The sequence below is a fragment of the Crocodylus porosus genome, unplaced genomic scaffold (assembly GCF_001723895.1).
Source record: "Crocodylus porosus isolate Cpor-Errol unplaced genomic scaffold, CroPor_comp1, whole genome shotgun sequence".
Classification (NCBI taxonomy): domain Eukaryota; kingdom Metazoa; phylum Chordata; order Crocodylia; family Crocodylidae; genus Crocodylus; species Crocodylus porosus.
In genome coordinates, this window is record NW_017728913.1 from 20,855,886 (window position 1) to 20,873,196 (window position 17,311).

A 17,311-nucleotide genomic window follows, 5' to 3' on the forward strand; every position below is an offset into this window, starting at 1 on the left:
CAAGATTTTCCTATAAATTTACATCGTCATCCTATTTCTGTATAGCCAATGTATTATAAGTACAAATTGCATTTATTGAACAGTTTACAAGTCATTTGGTCAAACTTTGCTTGCATGTTGGTGGGTAAAGCTCTGATGTGTACAAGTTCTTACAGCAGATTTCTTTTGCTGTGCTATTACTTCAGCAAAGGTAGGAAGAAATAATATAATATGAGTTAAGCAATAACAAGAGACCTAAATTGTACATGGAAACTTTTGTATCTGTAGAAATCCCTACCGTACCAAGCAAAATCTGAACCATTGCATGTTGATTTTATTATGATACAACACTTCCATTAATACATTGGAGGGAGCAGGAAGATAAAGCGGATGCATGCTCTGAATCAATCTTACCTCTATAACCATAACCTGCTTCCCCATCCCCGCATGGTAAAATGCCAGAAGTTTGTGCAATATGGTATTATGTGTGTGTGTCGGGACCAGTCTGCCAGTTTTGATTTAATTGACCTGCCCCACCTAAAATTACAACAGCTGAATGACAGGAGTGGTGGCAGCTGATGCCTTTTGCTGGAATGACTGCCTGTTAATCTAGTTTGGCTTATTTCCTTGTAATGATTTTGGTAGCTGTTAAACGCAGTTCATATTTCCTCTCCTATTCCCTGCTTTATTTCTAACACACCCAAAGCTCTTTTAAAAGTTTATTCATTAATAAACAGAACTGTATGCTAAGCTGCAGATCTCCCTGAAACAATTAACACTGGGTTCTTCTGTATGCTCCTTAACAATCTATTTTGCCTTCTGAGGTGTTCGGTAATGTCCATGTTCATTAAAAATGAAGTGTATTTGTTTTTCTGCTGGGAAAAAAAATCAACTTATTCAGAATGTTTTTGTTGAATAATTTATGTTTTTATAACCCACACGTGCAGAGCCTGAAACCTTGCTTGGCCTGATCACTATTGTTAAACTATGGAACTGTTATTACATCATCCTTCTACCATAGAAGCCAATATGAAGTACACAGGATATTAAAACTCCTTGTTTGCTGAAATAAAGCTATTCTTGAGATACTGATGACATTCTTATCAATACATCCAGTTGGAAGAGCAAACACTGACAGAGTTTTTTTTTTCTTTTTGTTTTAAGCCACTTTTTTGTCCTTTTTGAAGACTAGAACAATAAATGAATCAAATATCCAATCAAATTTCTCTGTCATGGTGCAAGTTTTCAGGTTGAACAATGAATGGGTAGAGCCAAGGGTACAATTATATTGCTGTAATGAGAAGCATGGCAATTAGTTTATCCTTATCTGGACTTAAACATTCCTATAAAGCTTTGCAATTTTTTTTTCTACAAACTGTGCATAGATGTGCTGGTCACAGAACCATGTTGTATATTTCTTAGACAAGGACGAGTGTTCTAAGGACAATGGTGGCTGCCAGCATGAATGCATCAACACTGTAGGAAGCTATGTTTGTCAGTGCCGCAATGGATTTGTGCTACATGAAAACAAACACGATTGCAAAGAAGGTAAGTGTTGGGGTATTTGAATAGCAGATAAAGCAATGCAGTTATCTTAGACAGTTATCTTCTATCTTTCCTAGGCAAGTGAGGAACAAAGAAAAGTAGCTAAAGCACAGTATTAGAGAATGGGAGGTAAGTGTTCTGTTCCAGGCTTTCCCAAAGATGACTAGAGGAGCCCTGTCTATGTGGCTGGATACCTTGATTAACAAATCAGGTTACTTTAGCATGCAACCTTGACAAGTTAGGGGTACTCACTGTAAACAAGGACTGGTCTACTTTAATTTTGTCTCAAGTAGCTGAGGCATAGTGCCTTTATGCAGTGTTAAACATAAAAGCCCCTGTTTACATTAAGTGTTTAATGTCATGGTCAGATGCCATGAATCCGGAGGCTGAGGGCAGATGGCAGCACCTTAGGGTGGTGTTACAGGCTACCTTTAAACTATTCTAAAGGCTCTTAAGTAAGGAGTCCATGCATTAAAGGGTGTTAAACTGTGCTAAGTACCCATCTGTGCAACTTAATGTAATGCCACTTTGGGTGAGGGTTATCTTTAAGCCGCTCTGCCTAACTCTAACTAGGGTGTTGTTAGTCTGCTCCACAGAGATAGCGATGAATCTGAAGTCATCCAGCAATCCAGGATGCATGCCTCTCAGCCCCTCTACCCATGGCAAGCTTTCCACCATCCCAGATTCCACCCACCCACATTAGGTATGACCCCAACCCACGTGGCACCACACTGTTGGCTCCTAGGAGCCCAGGAGACCTATTCTGGGACCTTGGGCTGGGAGTCAGGCACACTGCCCTCCCCTCAGAGAGCCTTTGTCCCCCATCTGGGTGGCACTTGGCTCTTTTCTAGCCAGGAGAATTGGGGGAGAGGTGGCTATTCTTGAGGATGGTGGGGTGGGGTGGGGAGTACTGCCTAGTACCAAACCTCCTGGGAAGTATGTTTTCCCTGAGTTCATGCTATCTCTGTGGTTAACTCCCAGTAGCTCTGCACTGGAAGCAGAGCCACTGGGCAGTGAGAGCATAGACCCGAGAGAGGCATGCCTTCCCAGGTTTCCTACTTTTGCCATAATTACCGCACCTTGCTCCACTTCCAAAGAAGGGGTAGAGTCCTGGCCCCTGCTCACCAGGCCAAGTAGTGGCAAATCACAGTTGTGCAAGTCAGAAATGACACTAAGCCTAAACCTGCAACTGCTCTGAAATTCTGAATCTAACTTTGACACTGCCTACCGTTCCACAGATTTAGAATGATTTAAAGATAACAGCATCCTAGGCTTCATGGGTAGATGCAGAGATTTCCTTTTGGTAAAATTTTGTTACGTCTGAGTGGTTCCATATGTTGATGATAGTTCTGCAAGTCAGGTGACTGCACACCAACATGGCTAATGAACTGTGATTCAGTTGTCTCACCGGTAATTTTGGAAGATTAATACCTACTTTCTTCCAGAGTAATTGTGCTGCTTAAATCTCTGATATTTCTAAAGTGTTTTGAGAACATTAGAAGAGAGATAAAGCAGGTGGGGTAGTTTTATCCTTGGGGTCTTTTAGATTCTTCATGGTTTTATTTATTTGTAGAGGCATTTCTGATAATTCAGCTGTGACAAAGCACATTTCTAACCAGAATTCAGTGTCATTGTTCATTCAGTGTCTCAATAAATCATTTAATAATAGCTTTATGGGAAGACAGAAAACCTAATGAAAGGTTAGAAATACCATTAAATATTCTGATAGGAATTCTATTGTGGATTTTCCTTTTGAACTTTGTGACAAAGGCATAGTAAAGGAAATGGCAAAATATCGACTGTATTTAGATAAATGGTTTAGACTTATCCATATATATTATTTGCTTTTATAAGGTGCTGTGATCCATTGTAAACAACACTGTTAACTTCATGTCCATCAGTAAACAAGGATTACTGGATTAATCTCCATAATGTGTTTGCCAAAGGTGATGAACAAGGTAGTGGACTGAAGATGAAATTAGTTAGCTTCCTGAAAATCCTTCCATTTAATGAGTTTCTGGCCTGAAAAACCCTGCTTTTCTGGTTACATCTTAATACAGATTTCCAAACTAACTGGTACTGTCATTATTTGGCACAGCTGAGTGTGAACAGAAGATCCATAGTCCAAATGGAATCATCACAAGTCCTAACTGGCCAGACAAGTATCCAAGTCGGAAGGAATGCACATGGGAAATCAGTGCTACTCCTGGTCACAGAGTGAAATTAGTAAGTTGCTCTAAATCTTTTTTTAACCAAATATCCTTCTTAATGGAAGAATTGTTCTGAAAGGCAGTTATAGAAAAATCATGTTGAACTACATTCACTGATTGCGAAACAGTCAAATAGGTCCTTTAAAACAATTCAGTTTTATCCACTGCTGACTAAAGCGCCTGTTTAATATTATGGGAGCCATTCATTTAAATGTGGTGCACAATTAACTGCCTATGCATCCTGTGTATACTGTTTAGCAAAGAGCCTAAAAGCAAGGGTCCACCAGAATCTGTGTGGGACTGTCATATAATTTCTACAGATTTTGCTGCTTTTACTATTCCCTCTAGAATGTGTAACTAAATGTTGTTAAATATCAGTTGCTTTTGGTCTTAAATGTGGCAGCATTTAGCAAAAGCCGATTGATTTTTAAAATAAGATAATTCATTGTAAAATGTGTTTTAAAGAATAAGAAGAAATGTAATCAGTAGACGCCTAAGAACATTCAGTGACTTAGATGAAAATGCTAAAAGTTGTTTTTTAGTTCAAAGATTTATCTGGAGTTTTATATTTCATTATTCTCATGGTTTTAAAAACATACACAATTCACATTAAAATTCCAGATCCTCAGAGTAAGTGCTCTTTGTAGCTGTGCTCAGAATTCTCTAATGTTATAGACTTAGAATTGTTTTTTGACTTCAGGGTGTTGAACACCAAAATCACAACCTGAGTTCGAAAGCGGGGAACTAAGATGTCTGTTAGCTACTTTGCACCCTCCTTGGCATGTTTTTGGGATTGAAAAGGCCCCTGCAAAACTTAGGTTATAGTAGCCTCTGTAGGCTCCATGATGCATTTCTGTCTAAAATCTTCTCAGCTCTGCATGCTGTGAGCTCTCCCAATCCCAATATACCCTTATTTAAGGGTTGGTAAATAAGGAAGTGTTCAGGCAGTAGCTTCTGCAGCATGTGTAAGGGGTAATCCTCTGACAAATTACAGAACTCTCAGGGACTCTGTTTCTCCAGTTGTTTTACTCAGCTAAGTAAATGGGCCACAGCAGGACTGAAGACTCTACTCAGAGTTAACTGCAATAGTACATTTGATGATGATGATGATGATGATAATAATAATAATAATACCAGAGGAGATGTTTTAAGGGTAGAATTTATATAATATTCTAAGGTAACAGTAACGTAATAAGCCTACAGCCCAAGCTCTGCCAGAAATCTTCACTAACAATAAACATTAATTTTACAATAGCAGGGAAGAAGAACACTGACATTAAGATCCTATGGCTAAGCACAGAGTATAATAAAATCTTTGTCCTTATTTGTTTACAGTCTTAATAGAACAGACTATTTGGGAAGGAAGGGAGTATTTTTGTTCACATATTTAAATATATTTTATACAAAGAGCATGTAACATACTCAGAAGTCTCTTATAGCCAGGGATCCTGGTTTTCCCTGATATAAAAAACCCCACAAATTTTCTGATAACTTCACCACAAATCTGTAATTAAAATAAAAGACCCCCACACCCTTCCCTGGCCCTGCTGGTGCCCTTCACTCCCCCCATGGCTCTGCTTGTGCCTCTCATTTCCTCCCCCCCACAGCCCCATGGTCCTGCTTGCGCCCCTCACTCCCTCCCACACCTTCCCCAGCCCTGCTGGTACCCCTCACCCCCCATTCACAGCCCCTGCCCCCCCTGCCCTGCCAGAAGGGACCTACAGCTGCCAGGGATATGGGTTCATGGAGCCAGACCTGAAATCTCCTGTGCCTGACAGAAGGCAGTGGCTGCAGCAGTGAAGACTAGCCTGGCTTCTCCCACCCCCATGCCTGCTGAGGGCTCAGGCAGGGGTGGGCCTGGCTCCCTGCTGCTGTGCACACTCCTGTGGGGCAGGGGGACCCACGTGGGCTGCAGATGGCTCATCTGGGGGCAGGGGGTAGGGCTGGCTCCCCTTCTCTGTGCACAGTCCTGAGGGCCGGGGGGCTACACCCCCCAGATCTGTGTGCAGGGTGGGGGCGGGTGTGGGTTGCCCATAGTGGCCTCGGGCTCCTGCCCTGCTGCCCTCCCTCAAGGCCTCTGCAGCCCAGCAGGCATTACCGAGCACTGCGGAGAACAGTGGAGCTGCACAGGAAAGCTGCTTGTCACTGCAAGCTCTGTGCTGCCCTGGCAACACATCCTCTGTGCATGTGGGGGCAGTGGAGACGGCAGTGTGGGGTTGTGTCCCTCATTGCAGCCCCATGCACACAGGGGATGCATCAATAAGGCAGCATGGATCTCACAGCAGTAAACAGTTTTCCTGTTCAGCTCAGCTATTCCCTGCAGTGTTGGGTCATGCATGCCAGGCTGTGGAGGCCTCGGAGGAGGGCAGCAGGGTGGGAGCCTGAATAGCTTGTGCCCTCCCTACCTGAAACACAGATCGGGGGGGTGCAGGTCCTGCCTGCCCCGTGGGAATGTGTGCAGCAGTCTGGAGCTAGCCCCACCCCTGCCCCCTAAACAAGCCACCCACACCCCTATCCTAATCCCCACTGACCCAGCCCAGCCCTGGTCAACTCCCTGTTTCCCTCCCTATGGGGGCCTCAGTTCCCCCACTTACCTGCAGGAGCTGCTGTCTCCAGGCTGCCTGCCTGAGCGCCCTCCTTCCATTCCCTCACATCCCTTTGCAGATTGTAACTTTGCCAGCCTGCAGAGGGCTCATAAAATTTCACAATCTGTGGGTTTCTCTGCTAAAATGAGAAATCTTCATTTTAATCCAGTAAGGGGGGAAATCCATGTTTTACTCCATTTTTCCATGGGAAACAGAAAACCCAGATCCCTGCTGATAGCATTCTACATACATATTCCAGGATTTAGACTTGTGTAAGTTGCCAGTGACTTGATTGCTCCTAATCATAAAAAAGCTGTAGAATAGAATAGAACAGACTAATTTAACAGGAATAAAAGACAAATAGCACCAAATATTGTCATCTCAGAGTGTACTGGGCTCTACTTGTTGATATTGGTGGTGTGGGTTTAAGTCTATTAAACTATTCACCATAAGAAAATATTTATGCCTCGTGGACAGAGTAAGGGGGTAGTACTTGTGCAAATTTTCTCTCCATTCACAGGGTAGAATGGGGTAGTTTTAAATGAGGAGAATTGCGTTTGTGCTGGCTCCTTCCAACAAAAGAACCCCTTCCCATGTTGTTTTGTTTGTACAAGACCTAACCACAAGCACAGCTGTATTCTTATAAAAGTCCTTTCAATGCTCATAAACTCTGTAGGAAAATTATGCATTTGAATTTCCTTATTGAAATATTATTTTTCTTTCTTCCCTAAGAAAGGGGGGAGGGGAAGTTTAAGTCTTTTCCGTTTGTTCCAATTTTGGAAATTTGTACCCTAAGAACATTCAGCATTCATCCATTGAAAGGTAATTGGAATTTGGCACTTAACACTCTTACGACCTTTTGAAAGGCTGATAATTAAATATTGTGGAATGCTCATTTAGAATAAGTCAAATGTTTGAGGGTTGATATTTATGACACTGGAAGCTCAGTACTGTAAATGTTTGCATGGAGGAAGAATGCAGTCCATTAATACAGTAAACACACTTGTGAAATAAAATAATCATGAACATTGAATATGGCAGTATATTAATGCATTCAACTAATAATGCAACACTTCCATTTTATATAGATATTTCTTATTATGCTTCCAAATCAAGTTTGACTTTATTCCTACTTTTACCATACCCTAAAGAAACTCAGAAAGGACAAACTTCTGCACACTAGAAAGAAAACAAAGTGAGTTCTGAAACTGCATTATTTTTGCATTCAATGTGCAGTGCCTCATCTTTTCCTGTGGCTGCTCTCAGGTTTGATGATAAGTGAAAAAACTCTTCCTGGTAACAGTAGACTGAAGCATTCTGTGTAATCAAGGAGACTAGGAAAGCATGTACATGCACTCTGAAATTTTTGAACTCTATGTCCTAATAATAAAAAATGCCTTTGAAAATATCTTTGCACCACAGAGAGGGGGAGAGAGCAATTTTAATATGCTTTTCAACTTGATACTTCTGAGAGAGGTTGAAATACCCAGTGCATCCAGCTCCCTATAAGGGCTACCAAAATATTTGTGCTTAATTAGAATACTACAGATAGTACTGACTGTTCAGTGGCCAGACAATATGTAGAATAAACATTGTCAATAAAATGAACAGTAAATAGAAGGGGTTTTTTATAGCTATTTGGGGCCAAATTCTCTAAAATACTTGTCCTGACTAAGCAAGATGAAAGGGAAGATGCAAAGGAAGTGGTTTGCAAGTACGTTGCAAATTTACTAACTGACCTGAAGACGCTACGTGGAATTAATAATGGAGTGAAGATCATGCGTAATTATTTACTAGCTCCAGCATTTTTGAGATGGCTGCCATTAGTTGTCCTTCTTTCCTGTCTGGTCCCAGAAAGGTGCCTAGGATTAAGGAGCAATTTCATAGTTTCATCCTTCCCCTATATGCAGCATTGGTCAGGTTGCAGTTGGAGTACTAAATCCAGTTCTGGGCACCGCACTTCAAGAGGGATGTGGCTAGCATTGAGAGGGTTCAGAGGAGGGCCACTCGTATGGCCAAGGGGCAGTGGGGCAGGCCCTATGAGGAGAGGCTAAAGGGCCTGAACCTATTCAGTCTCCATAAGAGAAGGCTGAGAGGGAATCTGGTGGCGATTTACAAACTCACCAGGGAGAATCAGCGAGAATTGGGGGAGGCTCTGTTCCCCCCAGGCACCACCTGGGGTTACTAGGAATAACGGCTACAAATTGTTAGAGAGAAGGTTCAGGCTAGACATCAGGAGACATTACTTTACAGTCAGAGCTGCCAGGCTCTGAAATGGGCTCCCAAGTGAGGTGGTACTCTCCTACCTTGGGGGTCTTCAAGAGGAGGCTGGACAGCTATTTGGCTGGTGTGATATGACCGTGGCACCCATTCCTGCCTGGGGCAGGGGGCCAGACCTGATGATCTGTTTAGGTCCCTTTCAACCCTAAGCACTATGAAACTGTGAAACTATGAAACTTTCAATGCTCTTCCTCTGCCAGCTGTTGCTACCTCTGCCTGAGTTTGGATTTATCTGTTGCACACTTTTTTCACCTTTTTGCAAAACTTAAGACCTCAGCAAAGCTGAGACAGAATAATACCACAAATACATGAACTATGACAATCGGATGTTCTGAACTGCTGCTACAGAAGAATGGCTGTTAGACTTGAAACCAGGTTCCTTCTGAAGTGGGGGTGAGGAGGGGCAGGCCAGGAGCCATGCTGTGCAATGCAGCAAGGCTAGCAGTGGCACTGGGAGGCCCCCAGCATTCACCTTACCCTTCAGAGCCACCCATCCCAGCACCACTACCCACATGAGGGGGCATGGGGCTCCCAGCCTGAGCCAGCTCAGGCCATGCACGTGTGTGGCTGCAGGGACACAGCAGGACAGCAGCTCCCTTCTGGGCAGCGCAACAGGGGCCAGAGGAGCAAGAGGGAACCTGGGCAGCTGTGGGGGGAGGTAGGAGGGCAAGGGGCTGCCCCAGTGTGATGGAGAGTGGGGGAGTTGGGAGGTCCTGGGAAGAGAAGGGATGTGGCTGGGTGTGTCTGTCTGTCTGTCTGTCTGTCTGTCTGTGTCTGCATCTGTGTCTGTATGTATGTGTCTGCATCTTCACGTGAGTGTGTGTACACATCTCTGTGCATGTGTGCTCATCTGTGTGCGCATGCCAGGGCATCTGTATGCATCTGCTTCTATGTGTGCATATCTGTGTGTGCGTGTCTGTGTGCGTGCATCTCTGTTCACGGCAGGAAGACTGCATTTGTCTGTGTGTCCATGTGCACAGTGAGTGAGTAGAGTGCACACCCATCTGCATGTGTGCGTGATGCATGTATCTGTGTTCCTGGCAGGAAGCATGTATTTGTCTTTGTCTATATGCACAGAGTGAATAGAGTGTGTGTCTGCATGCGTGTGTCTGAGTGCATGCATGTGTTTGTGTGTATGCCTGTGTGTGACTGTGTTCCTGGCAGGGAGAGTATGTTTGTGTTTGTGTGTCTATGTGCAGAGAGTGAGTGAGAGTAGTGTGCACCCATTTGTGTGCACACCTGTATGTGCATATTTGGTCATGGCAGGACGGGGGTGGGGCAGGGAGCAGGGAGAAGAGGCGGCCATGTGCCTGGCCAAGACCAGCCTCCCCACCAGCACCAAGAGGGGAAGGGGCCCTGCCCCCGCCCACAACCTAGCTCCCGTGGGGGGAGGGGTCCTCCAATTTTGTGTTTTCCCAGGGACCCAGTACACATTAATCTGCCTCTGGGTGTGGGACTGGGCACAGAGCGGTGGGAGGGAGGTTGGCATGGGGCCAGATGCAGAGCATTAGGGTGTGGGGACAGCACATGGGGCTGGATGCGGAGTGTAGGGGTGGGTTGTGTTTGGCCAGATGCGGAACAGCAGCAGCATGGGACGGTGAGTGGTGGCAGTGGCTATGTGGAAGCTACCCCCTAACCCCCCTTCCTGGGAGGCAGCAATGGCACGGGGTGGTGGGTGGCAGTGCTCCATCCCTGCCTGTCCCTCCCCCCCATCATTCTTAATGGGCAATTGGCTAGTTTCCTAATATCTATCCTAAACTTCCCTTACTACAATCTGAGACCACTGCTCTTTGCTCTGTCATCTGCCACCACTGAGAACAGTCTAACCCAGTCCTCTTTTGAACCACCCGTCAGAGAGTTGAAGGTTGCTATTAAATCCCTTCTGTCTTCTGTAATCCAGATTAAATAAGCCCAGTTCCTTCAACCTCTCCTCACAAGTCATGTGCCCCAGCCCCCTAACCATTTTCATTGCCCTCCGTTGGACTCTTTCGAACTTGTCCACATCTTTTCTGTAATGGGGGGGCCCAAAACTGTGCTCCAGATGCAGCCTCACCCATGCTGAAAAGAGAGGAATAATCAGTCCCCTTGATCTGCTGGCAACACTCTACCAATATAGCCCAGCATGCCATTAGACTTTTTTGCAACAAGGGCACACTGTTGGCTTATCTTCAACTCTTGTCCACTGTAATTCCCAAGTCCTTTTCTGCAGAGCTCCGGCTTAGCCAGTCAGTCCCTGGTCTCTACTGTGCGTGGGATTCTTCCTTCCTAAGTGCAGGACTTTGCACTTATCCTTATTGAATCTCATGAGATTCCCTTTGGTCTCTGAAACCTAACGCTACCCTCCAGCATATCTAGTACTCCCTGCAGCTTGATGTTATCTGCAGACTTGCTTAGGGTGCACTCCATCTCATCTTCCAGGTCATTGATGAAGATGTTGAACAAAACTGGCCCCAGGACACAGCCCCCCCAGGTCACTACTTGATACAGGCTGTCAACTAGATATAGAGCCATTGATTGCTACCTTCTGTGCCTGATTATCCAGGCAGTTTTCTATTCACCTTACAGTCCATTCATCCAGCTCATACTTCCTGAGCTTCTCTGTGAGAGTGTTGTATGAGACCCTATCAAAATCCTTGCTAAAGTCAAGGTATATCACATCCACTGGTCTCCCTGCATTCACAGAGCCAGACATCTCATCATACAAGGCAGTCAGGTTGGTCAGGCATGACTTGCCCTTGGTGAATCCATGCTGACTGTTTCTGATCACCTTCTTCTTCTCCAAGTACTTAGAAATGCATTCATTGAGGACCTGCTTCGTGAGTTTTCCAGCAACTGAGGTGAGGCTGACTGGTCTGTAATTGGATTGGTATATGTCCAACTTTTTAAAATGGTTTCTAACCTGTTCTTACCATTGTTGGCTACTCACCTCCACTCCAAACAGTGCTGCCAGGTGCAGTAGTTGGGAGCTGACCTTGTCTGTGAAGACTGAGGAGAATAATGCATTGAGCACATAGATCCTATCTCTTCCTAGGAATGTTTCTTGTTGGAACATCATCCTATGATCAAACAAGTCAAAGCCCTGCTGGGGACACTACCTGTGCAGCCATTCATTGATCTTTAGGATGTGTTTGCTCCTGCCTGGACCCTTCCCCTTAACTAGAAGGATCAAGGAGAATGCATCCTGAGCCCCCATCCCCTTCACCTTTGCCCCCAGAGCCCTGTAGTCACTTTTGATCGCTCAGGGTCTCCCCTGACAGTATCATTTGTGCCCACAATGATGAGCAGTATGGGGTAGTAGTGGGAGGTCTGGATGAGTCTTGTAATATGACATCTCAGATTCGGGCTCCAGGCAAGGCCAGCAGATGGATGCCTCTGTCCCCCACAGAAGAGAGTCTTCAACCACTGCCACCCATCACTTCTTATTGGTAGTTGTGGTCTTGATCCTTCCCACCTTGGGGAGGTCTGGCCTGTCCTCATCCACCAATAGAACGTGCTCCTCCCCCTGTGTTGCTAGGGCTCCATATCTGTTCTCCAGGTGAACTTCTGCAGGTGGGAATAAAGATTTCTGCTTGCTGCGAGAGGTCACAAGCTTCCAGCTTCCACCTTCTTCAGAGTCTATGTTCTCTCCCTTCTCCAGTGCTGCCTTTGACAGTTCTTCCTCCACAGTCCTGGAGGTCTTCTCCAGCATCAAATTGACCAGTTCCTCATGGAGGAGGATGCTTCAGAGCCTCACCACCTCCTCCTGTAGCTCTTTTGCCTACTCCCTGAGAGATACCACCAGGAGGCACTGCTCACCTTGAAGGCACTCCCCCACCCAGCTGTCACCGGAAGGACCTTGCAAGCAGCAATCTCCACAAGGCCAAACCTGGACTTGGGTGGAAGCCTCTATGGTGAGCAGTTCTGCCTGGACAGACACCTCATAAGTGCAAGCAGAGGCAGTGGCTCTGGCATTGCAATATCCTCCAGCCTTTTCCATGGGTCTCTTAAGCTGCCTTCTCTGTCTTGCAGCCCTTCTTCCAAGCACATCTTCCCAAGTAAACCTGTAAACTAGCCTGTTTATTCTTCCCTGGTCCCAAAAGGTTCCTCTTTCCTTGCTTTTTCTCACCAAGCATAAAGGCTCCTCCTCAAAGGAGCAGGGGAGGGGGCAAACTGACTCGTGAACTGACCAGTGAGCTGCCTGCAAACTGCTCCCCCTGTTTGTTGCCCACCTTCTCCCTTCTACAGCACTTCTGTTCAGTTCCTGCCTGGGTCATATACCTCCCCCTGGGTCATGTACTCCTATATCCTGAAGTGGGGAGGTCTAAAGCAGACATAACCTCCTTTTTCCCCCTGACTTGTTGAGAGAAAAATCTCTTCCCAATATTTAAACTAGAGGTGGCATGTAGCATAGGCAACTGGTGCCACCTTAGTTGGGGGGGGGCATGTGCCCCCTACAGTCACCAGTCAGTGACCTTGTGGAGGAATCCCCCTATGGCCAGTCTTGCTGACGGCAGTGGGGATCCCCATGGCTGATCATGCTGACCTTGAAGTGGCTACGGCGCTTCATCAGGCACTCCTACTCCCCAGCCAGCACTCACAGGGGGGTCGCCGGCGCTCCAGCCCCCCACCCGTCGGCTAAGCGCGGAGCGTGGTTTGTCAGGGGGTATACCAGCACTTTCAGGGGCTACATGGGGTGCATGCCCTACATACTGCCACTGGCACATAGGATACTTAGAACTGCAGCTATGTGCCTCTTAGGGTTTTAAGGAATAAATACTTAGGTACCTAACTCCTTGGGTGAGTATGGTTTTTTAATTCTGCCCAACATCAACAATATTTAAACTATTTTTATAATGTTGCTGCTTTTTAAAATAGTTCTTATCTTACATCATTTCTGTTTTGGAAACTAGTGTAAATGAAGCTTAATTTGAGATTATTTCTGACGAAGCACCCAGAGATGCATCTTACTAAAGAAGAAGTAGAAAGAATGAACACTTATTTAAAATTCAATGGAACAGCCATCATATTCCAGATTTGGTCTGTTTAATCATGAATGCTCATTAGCTATAAATATTATAATCCTTTTGTGCTGTGGTGCTTTGCTTTTAGAATTACATTATTAAAATGTAAAAAATTAGTATTTAAAATAATTATGCTCAACCCACCAGCGGAATCAAATTCCATATTCATCTTGATTCAAATTAAGCAAAAGAAACATTTTTATGTTAATTTTTTATTACTGAACTTACATATGAAAAATGTTTCTGGAAAGCAGTGTTCCCAGCCTTCCCTGGAAATGTGGGAATGTTATGAATGTGACTATAAGCCAGTTTCTAATATGTTCCAACACTAGTTTTAAAAAGATTACTTGTTTTAATGCTTAATGTTTAAAATAGTTTAATATCAAAGGCTTGTTTTTTTCTTAAATTTCTTGGTTCTATTCGATTGTTTAATGACTATTAAAATGGATTTGAAATTGTTTGCATACTCTTTGCACAGAACAGTGATTTTAGATGTCAAAATAACGTGCCTTAAAAAGAAAACCATTGTTGAGTCCTAGCTTTATTATCCTAATGGTAATTTAGACTTTGAAAATAATAGCCTTCACACCTTATTCTTGGCAAAAAGTATTTCTTAATTGCTGACATTTGAGATGAATAAACTGCAGTGAAGATTTCCTTTTAAAACTAGGAACAGAACTAAAGATTAGAGGCTGCCTTCAGATCACGTATTCTATTCCCAATGGCTTTCATATTGGCTATATTCAGTACTATATTTAACCCTGTCTTCCAGCTTCTCCATTTTTTTTTAATCCATAGAATATTTTCGTGGTCCAAATGACAGCCATTTATTTGGCCATATAAAAATCAGAACTTGATTAAGGTTTAAGGGCCACTGTAAACTGCAGATAGAAGCACAATGGGATTTAGTGCACCATACACACAGTTGCACCTCTTGCCATGCCACACTAGCTTGGCAGGAGGTGTCACAGTGGAATCATGCATTAGATCCCATTGCAACTTATTGCCAGTGCAGGGGGAGCCTAATCCCAGTCTCCCCCTACATTGGCAAGCAGCAAGCTCTAACATCTGGTAGTCTCCCCCATTGAGGGGCTCCCAGCTTCAGAGTCACCCCATGCTCCCCCTGCAGCTGGGAAATGCAGCTTCCTTGACCTGAGGGGTAGGTGCATGAAATCCTTGGGCCTAACAGATTATGGCAGCTGTGATCTAGCCCTGGGGGCTTCATGCGCCCTTGAGGATGGAAGTCTGATGCTTCTGTCATCTCCCAGCCCCAGAGGCTCCTGCCTTGCCCCTTCTGCCCCCACCCCCTGGGTCTGGGAGATTGCAGTTGCATCTCATGGCTGCTGGGACCCAGCTGGGTCCTGGAACTGAGAGGCATGCTTCCAGGACCCAGCATCCACAGCTGCCAAACTGAGTCCCAGCAGCTACAGGTGCTGCTGAGAGAGAGTCAGAAGCTGGTAGGGCTGATAGTCCCCTTATCTGAAGGCTCCCAGCCTTTGCTGGACATGGTGCACTGTTGCAGCTGGGACCCCCATCTGACAGGGCTCCCAGCTGTAGGTCAGACCCTGCTACACGTGCAAATTAAAGCATGATAGCAACCAGCCAGAAAGTTGGTAAACATTTTCAGGGTCTAACTTTATAGCTGTTGGAGCTTTTTATGGCATTGGAAGTACTTTGCAGGTGTAACTGGTCTCAAGATAATTATGCAATTAACCAATTAATTGTGCAATACCTGTAATGTGTAGAAAGGGTCTAAGAGTAGCAATAGAAATAGCTAAACAGTTGTTTTTATGGGATCTGTACTTCCATTCCATTACTTGGAAAGCTTCCTGCAAATACAATGTGTATCTGGCATCGTCATTTTGCTCTTCAGTTTTTTGTGAACCAGAACCATTTGAAATTTCTTTGCCTTTTCTCAGTGTCAGTAGCTATAGCTATATGCATTTCCTTTTGGACAGCTATTAATATTGAGTACCATCACATTTTATATTGGCTGGTTTCCATGAGGGATTCAGCCGATTAAACTTGCTTTGGTATACAAGATGGAATCTAGAGTTATTATGTTTGTTCAATATTTTACTGTGTTTGGTTTTATTCCTTTTAAATATTGCTTCTTAATCTTCCATCTCTCTTTGCTGGAAATCCTCAGTGCTTTGGGAGTTGTTAACTCTTAGAGTGCTTTTATTATGTTAATCATAGCATAACATTTTAACCATAAAATTGATTATTAAAAAATCACTTACATTGAATTAGCTTTCAATTGTAGGTTCAATGTGCAAATGTTAAGACAGGTTTATATGAGTTTTGACCTCTCAGTGCTTACATGAGGGCAAAGCACTTGAGTCTAATTGACCTCAAGTGACATATTAGTTGCCAGTCCCAGTCGACAAGCCAAAGAAAACCTGTGGACTGGACTACCTCTTGCTTCTAGAAGTGATCCCTCTAAATCGGGTGACCGCTATAAATGAAGCTCCCCAAGTTCCTATAACTGTAGACCAGTAGACCTAGTTATTTTAAAAGTGGCTTGTAATTTTGGATGTTTTAATTTTATGGGACCCAACAATAGTGGATCCATAGAGAGTACAGTAGTGCAGTTGCATCCTCCTTTGATTCCTGCTCCACCCAAACTTTAAAACTCACTGCCCCAGAGAGGCAGTAGCATTTCTGTTCAGGCAATGGTGAGGTTGTCAACTGACTTCATGGCTTCTTCTAATATACCTGATTCCTGCTAATCTCTCTACTGGTGTTAATGCCCCTTTCTCTCTGTTTTAATGATCTTGATGTACCATTAATCAAATTATCCTTTCTTCCACAAGGTTGCTGTCTGATAATTATTCCTGGTAATATCTCTCTCCAATTTCAAAGCCCTGTTTTTAGTTCTAGCTAAACTCTTTTTAGTTCTAGCTGAACACCTTGAAATCAGGTATGGTAACATTAACTCCAGTGAACATTAACTTGGGTATGGATATGATTGACAGTGAAGTGTTAGATGCACTGTCAGGAGGCTTGAGAAGGCTAGATTTCGTTTTATGAATCTGACTAACAGATAAAAATTTTAACCATAAAGACTATAGGACTAACAAAACAGCATTTTGGACTATTTTTGTCTAGTTTGTTGTGGTTTTTAATCTTAATATATAAACCAGTAAATTAGTGCACCTTCCAATGAAGTTATACTTGTTTTTGTTTTGATCGTGTACTAATAATATAACACTGAGATTCTAGTATATTAGTAAATCTTCTAGTTTCTTTCTAACTGGAGAAAAATGTGTGTTATATGCAATGATACACCACTACAAACCCATTTTCAAAATATTAGATCTGTCCATGAGACCCAAAGACTTAAAATTCCCTGATTTTTCACGAAGTTGGATGCATTTGGGTACCAAAATTGAGTCCTTTAAAATCCTGGACAAACAGTTTACTCTGCTGGACTGTGAATCTGGAATCTTTCATAAACACAGTGTTCATACATAACTTCCATCATCATTAGGAAGAGCTGTAATAGTCTCTGCGTATTCAGATAAAGACTAGAATAAATAATACCAGGTGCATCTATACATGTAATTAATGCAGCTGAATGAACTCTGGTGCAATTTAAACTGGAGTAAACTAATCCCAACATCACCATCTGCAAGTGCCTTTAAGCATAGTAATTTACTTCACCTTTGGATAGTACCTGTGTCTGACAGGACTATCCTACACTCGAGTA

General features: G+C 43.9%; 1 protein-coding gene across 3 annotated transcripts in view; it reads left to right on the forward strand.

Annotated features, from left to right (window-relative positions):
- TLL1 (tolloid like 1) overlaps positions 1-17,311 on the forward strand; it is a 241,614-nt gene that overhangs the window by 208,373 nt on the left and 15,930 nt on the right. For all 3 annotated transcript variants that reach the window (XM_019534585.1, XM_019534586.1, XM_019534587.1), the window contains 2 exons: positions 1,402-1,527; positions 3,623-3,750. In XM_019534585.1, coding sequence (XP_019390130.1) covers positions 1,402-1,527; positions 3,623-3,750 — 254 coding nt within the window. The remainder of the gene's footprint in view (positions 1-1,401; positions 1,528-3,622; positions 3,751-17,311) is intronic.